Source organism: Aulonocara sp. 'chitande type north' Nkhata Bay, linkage group LG19, assembly GCF_057382095.1.
Source record: "Aulonocara sp. 'chitande type north' Nkhata Bay isolate Kocher_YH1m ecotype deep benthic linkage group LG19, A_spYH_male_GT1.1, whole genome shotgun sequence".
In the NCBI taxonomy this organism is placed as follows: domain Eukaryota; kingdom Metazoa; phylum Chordata; class Actinopteri; order Cichliformes; family Cichlidae; genus Aulonocara; species Aulonocara sp. 'chitande type north' Nkhata Bay.
Window position 1 is genome coordinate 18,994,262 of NC_141362.1, and position 15,085 is coordinate 19,009,346.

Consider the following 15,085-nt stretch of genomic DNA (forward strand, 5'->3'; position numbering starts at 1 on the left):
CGTGTACCTCACTGCGAGGCGTCACCTTTCCATCTGCTTCTGTATACGTGCGTGTTTGCATATGCGCCTGCAACTGATAAAACGTTCCCTCCCCTACGTCCTCTACCTGATATTGTGAAGTCATGTAATACTTTATTGATCAGTCTGTTGCCATGACCCATGACACTTCCCCCAGAGTTAACTGCAGCTGTGTCCCCTGAGCTTGCCGTGATTGCTCAGGGTGAAGGCTGGGCACACTGCATTTCTTTTTTTGAAGCCACTGACAATAAATAATAGTGGACGAGGTGAAAGTGACATCTACCGCTGGTTTCTAAGTGGTCGTTTTAAAGGCATCAGAAGAAAAGCGGAGTGAGTAAACCAAAGTAGAGCTTAGTTTGGGGGCTTGGAATGATTTAATATTCCATTTATTAGTCAAGGTATCAGATAGTTGTCCAAAATACCAATCTGAGGGACTACAGAACCCAAGGTTACCTCTTACACCTTATGTAAAGAATTGTGGTGTTATTGAGCAGCCCTGTCACAGAGAAATTACATTCCTAGATAACTAAATTATTTTCTTAGACACAGTTTTTGTGGCATCGTAATCACTGGCTGGATTTTTTTCACTTTCTCATCTATGGTCACGAGCTCTGGGTAGAGACCGAAAGTAAGAGATTGTGGATACAAGCGGCAGAAATTAGTTTCCTTTAAAGAATGTAGAAAGGAGTTCAGTCATTTGAGAGAGTAGAGCTACTACCCCTCTATTGCATGTCCCACTGGAAGGAGGCCCCGGGGCAGACCCAGGACACGCTGGAGAGATTACATCTCTTGACTGACCTGGGAATGCCTCTGTGTTCCCCTGGATATGATGGAGGAGGTGGCTGGGGAGAGGGAAGTCTGGGATTTTCCATGTAGGCTGCAGGCCCTGAATAAGTGGAAGATGGATGGATGGATTTCACCTGCAATAAATGAAGCTCCATATTTATGACCTGCATCCGCAGGAGGGCGTTGGGGTCAATGATAAGCACAACTTTAATACATCAGAGACTGGTGTTCCATTCAAACTACAATCTTTGGCTAAGCTTGGAGAAGGATTTCAATTTTATGTAAATAAGTGTTGTGTAACCATACAACTGAATATTGTACAAGACAAAATAATCAAAGTTCTCCAGGGAAGGAAACAGTAAACAACGTGTTTGTTATATGCCAAATACGTTATTAGCAAAAATGCTTTTTCTTTTTAGGATACAGTGTTGTAGAAGCAATGGTGCTATCTGCAAATATAAATTTGTCTTATCTTGGAAGAAATTTTACAGATTATTTTATAAAAGTGATTCAGACAATGAAGACGATGTGTGTTATGAAGTTATTATTAAGTTTTTTTCTCAAGGTGTAAAGTGTGTAGTCCATAATCGAAATCATGGGAAGTGAGTGAATCTACACAATATCCTGGAACAGAAATATGAGATACACAAGAAAAACTACTACAAACATAAGGCAGAGGTCAAAACCCTAGAAGTTCCAGTTGTCTTCCCCATTTCTGCTGAAAAAGAATAATAGTGTCCAAGTTTTCCATATTCACACACTCTGAGATCGGAAATTTCCATGTGGAAATAGAAGGAGACTGGATCAGGGGAATCTTCCCAAGCAGATTCTTTCATTCCCACAGATCTTGCAACCAGATGGTGTGCATGAGATTTACTTTTGGGGCAGTTTGGTGATGTTCCCATTCTGTACTTACTTTAGATGTGTGGATATGATGCAAAATCTCTTTCTACACATTATTGCACACCAGGATGTTCTTAGGTTCAAGCTTAACATCTCATAATTTGGATATAAAGTGTTTTTGTTATACTTAAGGAAAAAATGTAACAGAGGTGAGTCACCCGGGATTCCCACTGAGCGAAACTGATGAGTTTTAAAAGCAGTGATTAAAACAAAGTTCAGGATTTTTTCAAATCATTTGCGCTGATATATTTGTTTCTGATCAATTTAAACCTGTAGCACCAAGTGTGTTATATTTGATACATGAGTTTTTGAGATCTCGACATCATCAGTGGGATTTTTTTAACTCGAACTCTCTGATGTTTTGCTGTTGTTGTTGTTGTTGTTGTTGTTGTTGTTGTTGTTGTTGTTGTTGTTGTTGTTGTTGTTGTTGTTGTTGTTTAGGATGAAAAAACAGTTTAAAAAATTATATACAAATTTAAACTCATATATGCAAATTGATGTTTTTTTTCTTAGTAAGGATGTTCATCCATTCTGTTGTCCTTTTTTCTACCCCTCACCCCCAACTGCTCTTGGCTGCCCCTTTTTTTCTTCCTGTTATAAGAGAGTTTTTCCTTCCCACTGTCACCAAGTGCTTGCTCATAGGGGGTCCTCTAATTGCTGGGGTCTGCTCTTTACCTTATAGTACATCAACTCTTGTTGGTGACTTGGTGCTTTATAAATACATTGGACTTAAATAGAATGGGAACTGAATTGAACTGATTTAAAATAGAATGACCTGAACTGGCTTTACAGGGCTAAGTTCCACCAGAGGTCCAAATGACTGAACTAAATCTACAATGCATTATTAAACTAGAAACTCAAAAACATTTTCTTTTTTTCATTAAAGATTATTGTATTATTTCTAAATCACCACGCAAGTCCCTTGGCAGTACTGTAGATACAGAGTGCATATTTGTGTGTGAATGTTATGCCCCTTTTAAAACATTAGTTGTATAAACACTGAAATCAATTTCTCTCTACAAACAACCGCTGCCTCTAGTGTGATCACACCCTTCATGAACTGCTCAAGGACACTTAAGAAGGGAGGGTGTTTGCCAGAGCGGGGGCTTGACTTTGGGTTCTCAGGATGAATGACTGTCTCTCACATACAAGGCCAACCCTTCCCCTCACACTGAGTGAACATAACAGGGAGTACATCACATCTTCAGTATTGGTAAATTTGGCCAAATTGCTTTCTCCCTTCTCCTGACTCGACTGTGCACTGTTTAAACTGGGAGTCACTTTGACGCATGTATTATTCAAACAACATCTGGCACCACTGCACGAACTCTGATGCGTTTTCCCTTAAACAACTCCCACTCAAAGCTCATCTGGCTAAAGTTTGTCCAGCAAATTTGCAAGCGGCCAATTAGAGACTTTCAGTTTTGTTTGATTTTGTATAAGATTGATGTCTGACTCAAGCAGGTCAGTCACAATTTCTTTGTTTATCAAGGCTTTTGCTCTTTGGGATGATTACTAGTAGGTCAAGTATAGTTTGATCTCTTTTTAGGGATGAAAAGAATGAAAGTAAGATGAGGGTAAGAGGAAGACCAGTCATGTAGGCCTGCTGGGTGTGGAGTATTAAATCTGATGTGAGCTTGTCAGATTGGCAAGAAATCATTGACAAATGTGTTTACTGGCTTTTTTTCTGTGATTGCTGGGGAAAAGCAATAATCAGGACTATAATGAGTAAGGCCCATAATCCCTGTGCTTGGTGACAGAAACCAGGCCTGCTTAATTAAGGCACTGATTTCCCACAGGGCACCGGGCCTTTTTTTCACCCCCCTTGTCCTCGCCCTGACTTTATAGGCTTCGCTTTATTTGGTATTTTGTGCGGAGATGTCTCCAAGATCTGTCGAAGGAAAAGAGATTGGTTTTGGAATATTTGGTTTTTACTGATCTTTTATGACATGTTTGCTTTTACCTCTAGCAATATTCAAATGATGTTTACTACAAAAACTTTTTAGGAAGTGAACTTCTCACAATCCTACAACCAACAAGGGCTGCTCCACTGAAGTAGAAGTAATGGGTTCTGTTTAAAAACCCTGCTCGAGTCCCTTCGTGCATGCTGTGTAAAAGCAGCCTTGCGTGAGGGTGAAAAAGCAACTCAGTCGATGGAAACAGAGGAAAGACATTTTGGACACACTGTCTTTAGTTTAAACCAGAAAGACAGCAGGTTGGTGTTAGCAGGTGTTTTATAGAGAAGGACGACCCTGGAAAAAAAAAGGGTCACATTTAATTGCAATGCTTTCAGCTGCCTGAGTACCCGAGTCTTTCCAAAGATTTTCTCAAAAAGAGAGAACTTTGCTGAAAAGCTGAGCAATAATCTGAGGGTCAGTCTGCACCAACAGACAAGCAAAAAGTCAAACTGGAGATTGGATATCACACATCTCACATATCACCTCCTCTGATGTGTTACTCCACCACAGTGGCTTCACACTCTGAGCGGTTGTATTATTTAGTGTTTGTGGAACCGAAGCCAGCGAGGAGACCAAAACAGTAAATCTGCTGTCGAAGAAGAGGCATCTGAAAATGGAGAGGAGGTGGCAGCTAAAGCAAATTTCAGCCGCAGTGTGGATTTTGGCCACAGAACAGAGGGAGAAAGAGGCACTCTGTATCAGCCTCTCCATCTCTTCTCCCTCTCTCTCTTTGGCTCCCTGCACCACCTCCACTTTCATGTCTCATTCCCTTTACTTTTTTCTCCTCCCCCCCCCCTCCATCCCTCTTTTTTTCCTCTTCTCCATCTGCTTTGGACTTGGGGAACACAGAGACTGCTGGCCGCCCGGCAGCCCAGTGCAGCGGAGGTGTGAACCCTCTAATCGTCTGTCATTACCCACTGGCACTTCCCACACTAATACTCAACTTAAGGGCGTCATGTCTAGTATGTTAGCATCAATAAATCATTATCACATTAATTCTGACACATTAGGGTAATTCACTTTAACAAATGAGGACACTGGTGCGAAGACTGACATCATTTTTACTCTGCTGTACTTTCCTGCATGATGTGTTTCTTATTTCATAACAAAGAATGCATATTCAATGACACAGAACTGAGCAGATTCAACTTTATGTTATTTTTGCTGAATTTCATACTTGAGCTTTATGACTTATTATTTTTTCCACATTTTAGAGCAAACACAATTTCCATAGAAGTAGAACAGTAAAGGGATGCAGTAAGGGGGTACAAGGATCAAAGCCACTTGCTACAGATAGCATCATTGAAGGATTAGTTTGGCATCATAGGTAATATACTTAATGACTGTCTTGCTTACTTGCCTTTCTACTGTAAGTACAGTGCAGAACCACAATCTGTTGAGAGTTACAGGAAGTACAGAAACTTTGTTTCCTGAGTCATAAGTTCTATCCTGCTCTAGCCTCGCAGCTCGCAGTCATGTACCAAAAGTAGAGCCTTTCTGACTGACATTAAACTGCTTATTAATATTTACTTAATTTTTTCCCCCACCATATACATAAACCTTCAGATCCTGCTCATCAGTAAATTTGCCTTCTCTATAATATTTAAGTGCTCTGCCAGTATGAAAATGCCAATCGGATGCTTTCTAGATGGTGGATTAATATATCTGATTGTATGTTTCTGTGTTCGTATGATCTCTTCAGCGCTCGCTAAAAAGCAGCCAAGAATTATGACAGAACCTCCACCGTGTTTTAGAGATGGCTGTACACAGTTGTATCTCTCTCCTGCATATTGACAATTTGGATTTCAAATTATTCATCACTCCATAAGTCCTGTTACCTGTGAATTTCAGCCCAGTTCTTGTGTAATTTGGCACTCCTCAGCCTTTTCTCCCTTTTCTCCTTCCTTAAAAAAGGCTTCTTGACAGCCATGCTTCCACTGAGACCATTTCAGTGAACAGTATATGGATCAACTAAAGGGCCAGATGCAACTGTCAGGTCCTGTGTCAGGTCTTTGCTGGATTTTTTCCCCATCGAGGACATACCTTTCAGATACTGTTCTGAAACTCATCTACTCTAGATAGTTTTTTTTTTTTTTTCAGGACTGCCACTGTTTTTTGTCCTCCACTTGACCAGTTTCATAATATTTTTGAAGCACACACTACACACCATGCAGAGATATACTGTATACTGAGATATACTGGCTGTTATCTCTTTAAGAATCACCTTGTTGGGGCAAAAATATTTGTTTATGCTTGTCAAGCTGTGTTACCTTTGTCATTTTTCATTGATTCAGTTAAACAAAAGGGACCAAATTATACATTTTTGCAGCAGGCTGCTGGTAACAAAGTGCCAAAAGATAACATTTAAAATTGTTTCTTTGACTGTAATATACAGGCACAATACTGGTGCATCACTTGAGTTAGGTGCCTTTTTTATGCTTGAATGATTCATAGGTCAGTATTGAGTGGCTTAACAAAAAAACATTCCTCTGAAAATGATCATGTACAAGGACTGGAATGAAAATGAGTGAAAAGGCCGACAATGTCCAAAGAAAAAATGCTTCAAAAAGCCTGAAGAACTACCGCTCAAGATCACAACCTCCTAAAACCTGAGCTCTTTCATGGCATGCATTTTTAATGTCTCTTTGCTCTTTGGACTGATTGGGACCTGATGAATGTAAAAACAAAGATTAATTTAATTATTTTTAACCTGATTTTGTATTTTCTGAGAACAATGAGATCCACATGAGGACATTTGCTTTAAATTTCGATAGAACAGTGACAGTATAATGTCCTCGTATAATCAGTATAATTATAATCAGGCACTTGTAGAGCAAAATTTAGTATTTTGGTCTAGACAACCCAAAATGTGATGTCCACACATGTGGACGCCAGGTCCTAGGAGGTTAAAAAAGTCCGGCTCCTTAGCAGCAAAATAGAAAGAAATGAGGGGTGGCTCAAGACTGCTGCACACTACTGTATATTAAGCTATAGCATCCTGTGCTAATGTGTAAAGCCACCATCTGCCACCTTTGTCCCTGTGTTATCACTATTAGCCTGTTTTTATAACTAAAGGTAGAATAACATCCACTATTTACTTCCATGTCATGCAGCTTCATTTGAAGCCATGTACCATTTTCTCATGTCATTTAATATATTTAATAGATGGAATTGTTGTTTCTTGGTATTTTGCACACATATTTCTCTGTTACATGTCAGTAAATATAGTAAATTACTAATATGAAATTGCATATCAACACTATGCATTTGTCTTTGTACTTCTGCTGCTTTTTTTCTCCTTTGTAATGTGCATGTCAAGCTAACTGCATAAAGATTGACTAAAGATAAGTGTTTAGATAATCACATCTCAACTGGTTCATGAAAATACCTGTTACACCTCCGAAAAACTAATATCACAGCAGCTCATACTCAAAAAATGTATCAAAAAACTATAAATAAAACCAGAGCAGCAGAAGCTTACAGTACTTTGTGTGTCTGTGTATACTGTATCACTTTATCAAACCCTCTGTGTCTTTTATGTCAACACATCAATCCAAAGCTTTGCTGTTACACCACTCCCTGTAGATAAAGGCGATATTAAAACTTCTCTTCAAACACTCTGGTTTGCGTCAGTGTGCACAGCAGATGTTTGACAATGCACTCACACAAACTGTATCAACCTGCCTGAATGAACGAATTATTGACAATTTTCACAGACAAATCTCATGTCATGCACAGTGTCTAACAAATTTATTAAACCCCACCCAGTTTAAGGTTTATGCCACAGCTGTCCTACAGTATTGGTAATTACCAAAATAATGTTTAACCTACTAGTGTGTGCTAGTCTTTTAATCTGAATGACATTTTTAATGCTATCCATGAATTTTCAAATTTACCATTTTGCAAAAAATGCATATAAAAATAGTCGAGTGTGTTATTATTATTTTTTATTATAATGCCAAATTACTTACCAAAATTAATTGTTTGTGTGGGTCATTTTAGTGGCTGAATGTTATGTATGATTCATTTCTGACTTGTTCAGAACTAAAAATAATGGTATTTATTTTGCAAATAACAAAACCGAATTAATGTTGTTATAACCAAATTTTGAGCCGGCCCTCTGGACATGACTGAGTTTTTGACAGATTTCCAAAACATTTGTTGTCTTGTTTTAACGACAGATGTTTACATAAATTTGTTAAGCACTGTATAGGTTTGTGCGTGATTATATTTAGCCTGTCGGCAGTTATGATTGCGATGCTTTGTGAAGTGTGTGCCATGGGTGTGAATATTACTCTAAATTAGAAAAAGGGAACACTGCAGGACACAGATATTTTCTTTTCCTTTTTTTTGCCACCAGTCATATACAAACTTATAATAAGGACTTATTGTATGGACTCCTTTTCTATTATCTCTTATCTTCTCACCCTTCCTCTTCTTTTTCTCACTTGCTCACTGTGTCTCGCTTACGCACAAGGTGTCCTTTGGCGGTGGTGCGTGACACACTAGGTTGTGGCATTAGTGAGACAGGGCTGTCACTTCTAACTTGTCAACATAAAGCATTACTGATGTGAAGGTGTGTGTTTAAAACCAAACCACAGTCTTTTACAATAAAAAACAAATCGTTTTTAGTTTTTTAAACCAGCAGGTGAGAAAAGTGTATAACTTCGCAGAGGAGTGAACCATAGTCCATAGCTGCCCCTTTACCTTCGTCCTATGCTATTACCATCCCTGCAAACTCTAATACAGGGGGCGCTACTTCTTGAGCCTCAACCAATGAGCCTCAACATTTGCCATTTAAAAGTTGCAGCAATCCTATAGGCCAAAACATAGATAAAACACTCCCACCAGACGAGCCTGGGCATATGAACACATGTTCTGAAATGAACCCCATTCTTCCAGGTGAAAGTCCGCTACTTAACCCACCGCACTACAAAGTCTTTCTTTCTTCATGTTCTTTCCTCTTTGTACTAATTTATGCTGAAGGATATATTATGGTTTGTACTGATCTTGTCTAAACAGGCTTGTGATTGGATAAAATCTCCTTTCATTGCCTAGATCAGGGGTCTCCAACTCCAGGCCTCAAGTGCCGGTGTCCTGCAGGTTTTGGGTCTCCACACCTGAATCAAATGATTAGTTCATTACCAGGCCTCTGGAGAACTTCAAGACATGTTGAGGCCATTTGAATTTAGCCATTTGAATCAGCTGTGTTGGATCAAGGACACATCTAAAAACTGCAGGACACTGGCCCTTCGAGGCCTGGAGTTAGAGACCCCTGGCCTAGATTTTTAAAAGCCTAAAACCAGAGCCTATTGGGTTTGCAGGAGTGTAGTATCCAATATGCAGAAAGGTTATTATTGACTTCAGTTGAAGAGGCTCCAAAAGCATGATGCTTACTCTGTTATCAACACAAACAAAAAGAAATTAATTTTGTGATCTCATTTACTCATTTGCCTGCTAAATGTGACTCATTCTTTGAGAAGTTATTCAATAACACTAATATGGTCATTTATTATTAGAAGATCATTTTCATTGGCATCAGTCCCTTGTCAGGTTGGTCAAACTCATGGAAAATTAAATATGATTTTTTTTTCCAGATGATTTTCTACTATATTAGGTTTAAGCAGTGCAGAAATCCAATAACTTTAAGATTATTGTGTCTAATGTGACTCTTTTAGGTTTAAGGCATAAAAAAATTCACTTGTCTAATTACTTGTTGCCTATTTCTAAATTAACCTAAGGATCTAAGAGCAAGGATAGCATCTTGGCTTGAAAACTGTAGTAAGTGCGTAGAGAAAGTTGGGAATCTGGGTCCTGTAGCTCATTTTTACTCAGCGTCATTAACTATGTAGCTGTTTTGGGGTTTTTGCATGTGGGATTAGATTAATCGAGAGGCTGCATTTGTAGCTTCGCTGTGAATGTCAGGCCAGATTACCGTTGCCTACAGCAGCCAGGCCGTGTGTGTGTGTGTGTGTGTGTGTGTTTGCCGTGTTCCACTTGCTCATCAGACTCCAGGTCTTTCTTCTTTCAGTCCTGATGACAACTGAGGCGCTTTTCACAGCACTGGAGACGTCTCACCTGCTGATCTAATGTGAAAGGAGAGGGGGAAAGACAAACATGGATCTTCTTTGTGCTAACAGGTTGAAACTGTAGGCTCACACCCCGCAGCAATTCAAATTCAGATCTAGAAAATACCCCGGGCAGAGACAGGAATTTGGCTATACATTACAGCAAGGTTACTTATGCATTTTCATTCCTCTCGAGATGCTCGGATTAGGAGTTTTATATGCGTGGCATGTGTGCAGCATGCTGGTTTGTGCGGCAGACTTCTGTGCGTGTCAGTGCTTTGACTGACACAAGCGGCGCTACATGTCATGGTGCTGGAAGTACATCAGCGGGATTTTGGGAGAGGGAGCTGCTTTTTGACTTGATACATGAGCAGCTATCCATAATGAATGCTTCCCTGCTACTTATCTTACTAGCTGAACCCCTGCTCTCCAAGTACTTTCCCTAAATAACATGCGGAAAATTGTGTTTTTTGGCCGATCAAGACGAAAAGCGTCTTCCTGTGAAGATGTCAGACGCATAATGAAGTGTGTCATCCCTATCTGAGGGGCGGCAGCGTCGCCGTTGAGTATTGTTGACCTGTCTGTGCTTGCAGGGAATGCTTTCAAGGCCTTGATGTAGTGAATGCAGCAAGACTTGAATTTGCTTATATTTTCCAGCACCAGACAATGTGCGATGAGCTGTTTTCGTGAATCCTGTTGAATCCAACAGAGCTTTTCCTCGAGGAGCTTCGTGCTGCGATATGGCAAGTCACTGAGGCATCTGGGTACCTACTGACCACTTAATTGCCTGCGCTTGTCGATAACTCTTTATAAAGATCAATTAGGGCGATCAGTGGTGAGAACGCTGCTGGGGCTGAGGTGCCATATTGAGCTTTTTCTGTGTGATGAAGTCACAAGCAGTCCTTTTCCAGAGAAGGAGCCTGAGCCCTCCAGACATTCCACTTCATTAAAGGGGTGTTCTCCCCAAACCGGAGCAGTGAACTCAGCAACGAGCTGCTTCTCTCTTTCCTCTGCCACGTCTGTGCCTCGAGAGGTGGCCGAGCTCTCGCTGTGTCCAGCCGGCCATCTCGTTTAAAGGGGTTCTGACTGAAACACTGAGCCGCAAAAATCAATTTAGGTAGTAGTGGCAGTTTTTTTCATTTATCCTTCATTCACCTTCTTGCCCTTGCGAAATGTTCGTTTACACATTTTACAACCCGAGTGATTACACGCTGCTGTTTTCAGTTCATTGTGCTCTTTTTATCTGCCCTGCCGTGGAGTGCTTCTCAACGTCCCCCACCTCCCTCGTACTCGTTCCACTTGTGTCTGGCGACGTGATAAATGTGGTTGTCATGACACCCGTTGTAGCCAATGAGCTCACTGAAACCAGTGTGTGTGTCATGTCCAGCTGCTGACAGACAGGCTGGTCCAAAGCAAGCTGACCTTCCACCTCCTAACCTTTCTTCCATGCTGATTATTAATCCTACTTACAGCACACTTCCTGTGTCCCTCCATCACAAATTAACCTTTTTCTTCTTCTCTTTCCCCTCTCTCTCCTTTTCTGTCCTTTTTTCTCTCACGCCCCCCCCCCCTTCCTCCTCCCCTCCTCCCTCTTGCAGCAAATTTGTTCACGTGAAAATAATTGATGATGAGGAGTATGAGAAAAACAAGAACTTCTTCCTGGAGCTGGCCGAACCTCGCATGGTAGACATGAGTCTGCAAAAAGGTGCAGTACTGTCTCTATTTATTTATTTTTTAACCACTTCCCTTCTTTCCCTCAGTTTCTTCTTGCTATCTTCTTACATTGTCATTGTATTATATCTCACTGTTTATAGCCTCCCTGCTTATCTGTCCTCTTGCTTCACCTACTCTTTCATTACACTACTCTACGACATTGGCGCCCTATTCACCTCACGACACCCTCCTTTTATTTTACACCCATTCTCAGCTATTCTTTCAAAAAAATAAATAAATAAAAACAGCTGCAAAATCACACCATCGCTATTGTAATGACAGTCTCCCCAGACAGCATCATCATCTGCATAAAAAGAGAACAGGGAGTCTAGGAGCTGCTTTCATTTACCTTCTCAAAGGAGCAAGTAGCCATTATTATGCAAAGACACGTTTTACTAGTAGCTATTTTTAACCATATTCTTGCTTGAGTGAAAAATGCAAGCATGCCGTTGTTGGTGAAATTACGTTGCCGGTTTTTGTTTTGCTGTGAGACAGAATAACTCACAGGAATCTTTGAATTTCATAGTTTACCTGAAACTATGTGAGCTTTAAACATTGTTTTTTATCATAGCATCTCATAATGAGGACATGTGCATCTCTTAGCTTCTTATATTTCTTCTCCTGTATAACAAGCATAACTTTTTTTTTTTTGCAACAAGGTGAATAAGAGAATAAAAGTAAGATAAAAGAATCCAAATCAGAGCAAGTTTTCGTCATAAGTTTTGTTTGTTGCCTTTTGTTGTTGATAATGTGTGCTGAAAGAAGCCAACAGGCATTTTCTTAAGTTTTGTGCACCGTTATCTAATGCAGTGTTATCTAACCATGCTCAAGGCCAGGCAACGGGAGAAGCTCACAAGCTGGTGCGGAGGGTGCAGAAACTAACACTTGGCTGTTCCCTCCAAACACTACAGCTCATTATGTTTACGTTATTGGGTCTGGCAGCACTGTCTGTGCGCCAGCTTCCCATGTTCTCAGAGTCATGATGAAGAGCAGCTACTACGCAGGTCTCCATGAGTGACAGCCGCGTCACTGTGCCGCTGCTCTGTGATGCTTCTTGTTTTTAAATTCCATTTCTGTGTTGTTGCAGGGGTTTTTTCCCCATACGCACACATGCAAGCTGTCTGTCAAGCATCTTGTTTTAAATTTGTAAGATTGCCTTTAAGCTTATCCCAATTGTGAATGTAATAGTAAAAATAAACTATAATTATATGTAGGGATGGGTACCGGTGTCCGGTGCCATGATGGCACCGGTTCTGACATAAACGGTAGTAACCAGACCGAAAAGCAGCGCACATTTCGGTGCTTTATTTCGGTGCTTTTTTTTTCCTGAGCTGTGATACACTTCTAGCCAATCATTTTACATTTCCGAGGATAGTAGGCGGGTCCAGGTACGTACGCTCTTTTAGAGCAGAGCTACAGATTAAAAATGTCCAAGGCGAAGCGGTCAAAAGTCTGGCTGTACTTCACAGCAAAATATGCAAACTCAGCAGCAACAAGTGCTTTAAGCTGATACTGTGATACTGTCAAAGGAGGTAACACCAAGAATCCGATGAAACAGCTGGCGACGCATAGCGTTTTTTTTAAAAGCCCAGAAATGCGCCGTATTTGATAGCTTGCTGCGAGACCTCACACCGAGCGCATCTACTGCGGGTGGGTTGCCTGTTATGCAACATCCCCCAAAAACACGAAGAGGAGAGTCCTGGCCCCTAGCCCTGCCAGTGTAGCAGAAATGATGACGGATGATGATGCAGCAGCAGCCGTTCTTTTCTGCGTGAGTAGCTAAATGTTGTTCGTGTGTAATTTACGTTGAGTAGGCTAACCACGTTATTACATTAATGCATGTAAGGTGAACTAGCAAACACCTTCGTAGCTACATGCAGCTGTCTTCTTGTTTGATGGCAGATATTCCCTTCACCCTGGCCAAAAAGGCTAAAATGACCAAAGAAAAAGTGGAAAACAGTTAAACATGAGAGGTTTTTGGACAAAGTTTGTGTTTTTTTCCATTGTTTAGGCACTGCTTCCAGCCAAGAGTGATACCATATATGCCCCATAGCTGCAGAAAAGGCTAACATTGTTATCTTTTTACAAAAAACAGCTGAACATGAGAGGTTTTTGGACCAATTTTGTGTTCTCCATTCTTTAAGCACCGGTTTGAGCACCGTTTGAGCACCGGCACCATTTCAAAAGTACCGATTTGGCACCGGTATCGGATAAAACCTAAACGATACCCATCCCTAATTATGTCTTTCTGCTCTATTTGATCAACCAAAGCACTTTTTACCACAATCTTCAATCGCTTATGTGCTTTTCTCTGTGCATAAGCACTTTTAATGTAATATTCACAAACTCACATGCAGGAAGGGAGCCAACCACGGACTTGCCAATTGGTAGATGATCTTTGGCCTTGTAAACACACAACAGGGTGTCTGTTTACATGGTCCAAACCACTGGTTACACTCAAGAACAAGAAGGCCAGATTAAACGTTGCCAGAAAGCATCGAAAAGAGTCTGCACAGTTATGAAAATAAATAAATAAATCTTTGTCAAGATGAAACCAAGAGTAACCAGTATCAAAATGATGGGAAAACCAAAGCATAGAGAACAGGAAGGAACAGCTCATGAGGTGAAGATTATTCAAACATGGTGGAAGCAGTGTTGTGGCATTGTCATGTATGGCTGCCACTAATGTTCATCGATGATGTGACTACTGATAGAAGCAGTAGGGTGAATTTTGAAGTGTACAGGGATATAATCTCTGCTCAGATTCAGCTAAATGCTGCAAAACTAATTGGGCTTCACAGTACAAATGGATAATGGCCCAAAGTATACTGTAATAGTAACCCAAGAGTTTCTCAAGGCAAAAAACGGAAAGGTCATGCTGAAGACAAAATGAAGGCACAGAGACCCACAAACAAACAGGAGCTGAAAGTGGCTGCAGTAAAAGCCTGGCAGAGCATCACAGATGTCAGACAGTCACTGAATGCAAAGATGATTAAAAAGAGTTCTTATATGTAAAATTATGTTAGCTTGTCAAGTTCATTTTAAGACTCTGAAAATAGAGACTCTGTATAAAACAATGTGTAATTCCCAAACAGTTAGTGCAAAATTTTGGTGAAGCATCTACTGTATAACGTTTCCTTTACGTCCACTCTTAGTTTTTGAATATTCTCTTAATAAAATAAGCTTCAACATGCACACGTAAGCTGTCAATAAAACCTGTGACACATACATTCATTAGTATCAAATCAAATCTGGACAAGATTTCACTAATTAGTCACACAAATTAGCATTTAGTATATAAAACAACACAAAAATATATTTAGTAGTGTATAATATTTCTTCCAACATGAGTAAAATTAAACAAAAAGCCAAAAACTTTAAAGAGACAGGTGCTTAAAAGGAGGTAAAGACGTTTGGAAGCATTTGTATCGACAGGTGAAATAAATATATTTTGATAGATTGCTGTAAATATGATTAGACCTTGCAGTAGGTGCCTCCTGGTGCTTTAATGCAAAAAAAAATATATAATTTTAATCACTTGTGCGTTTGTTTTTTATTGCTTCCAACGGTCGAGGTCTACTGCAGGACTACTGGGTTCACTGCAGTGAACACAAGTGAGGATTGTTACAGACAGAATAG

The 15,085-nt window shown here is 40.2% G+C and overlaps 1 protein-coding gene across 3 annotated transcripts in view; it reads left to right on the forward strand.

Annotated features, from left to right (window-relative positions):
* The window catches only part of slc8a3 (solute carrier family 8 member 3), a 139,472-nt gene that overhangs the window by 83,617 nt on the left and 40,770 nt on the right, over window positions 1–15,085 (forward strand). For all 3 annotated transcript variants that reach the window (XM_086275788.1, XM_086275790.1, XM_086275791.1), the window contains exon 3: window positions 11,332–11,438. In XM_086275788.1, the coding sequence (XP_086131914.1) occupies window positions 11,332–11,438 (107 nt within the window). The remainder of the gene's footprint in view (window positions 1–11,331; window positions 11,439–15,085) is intronic.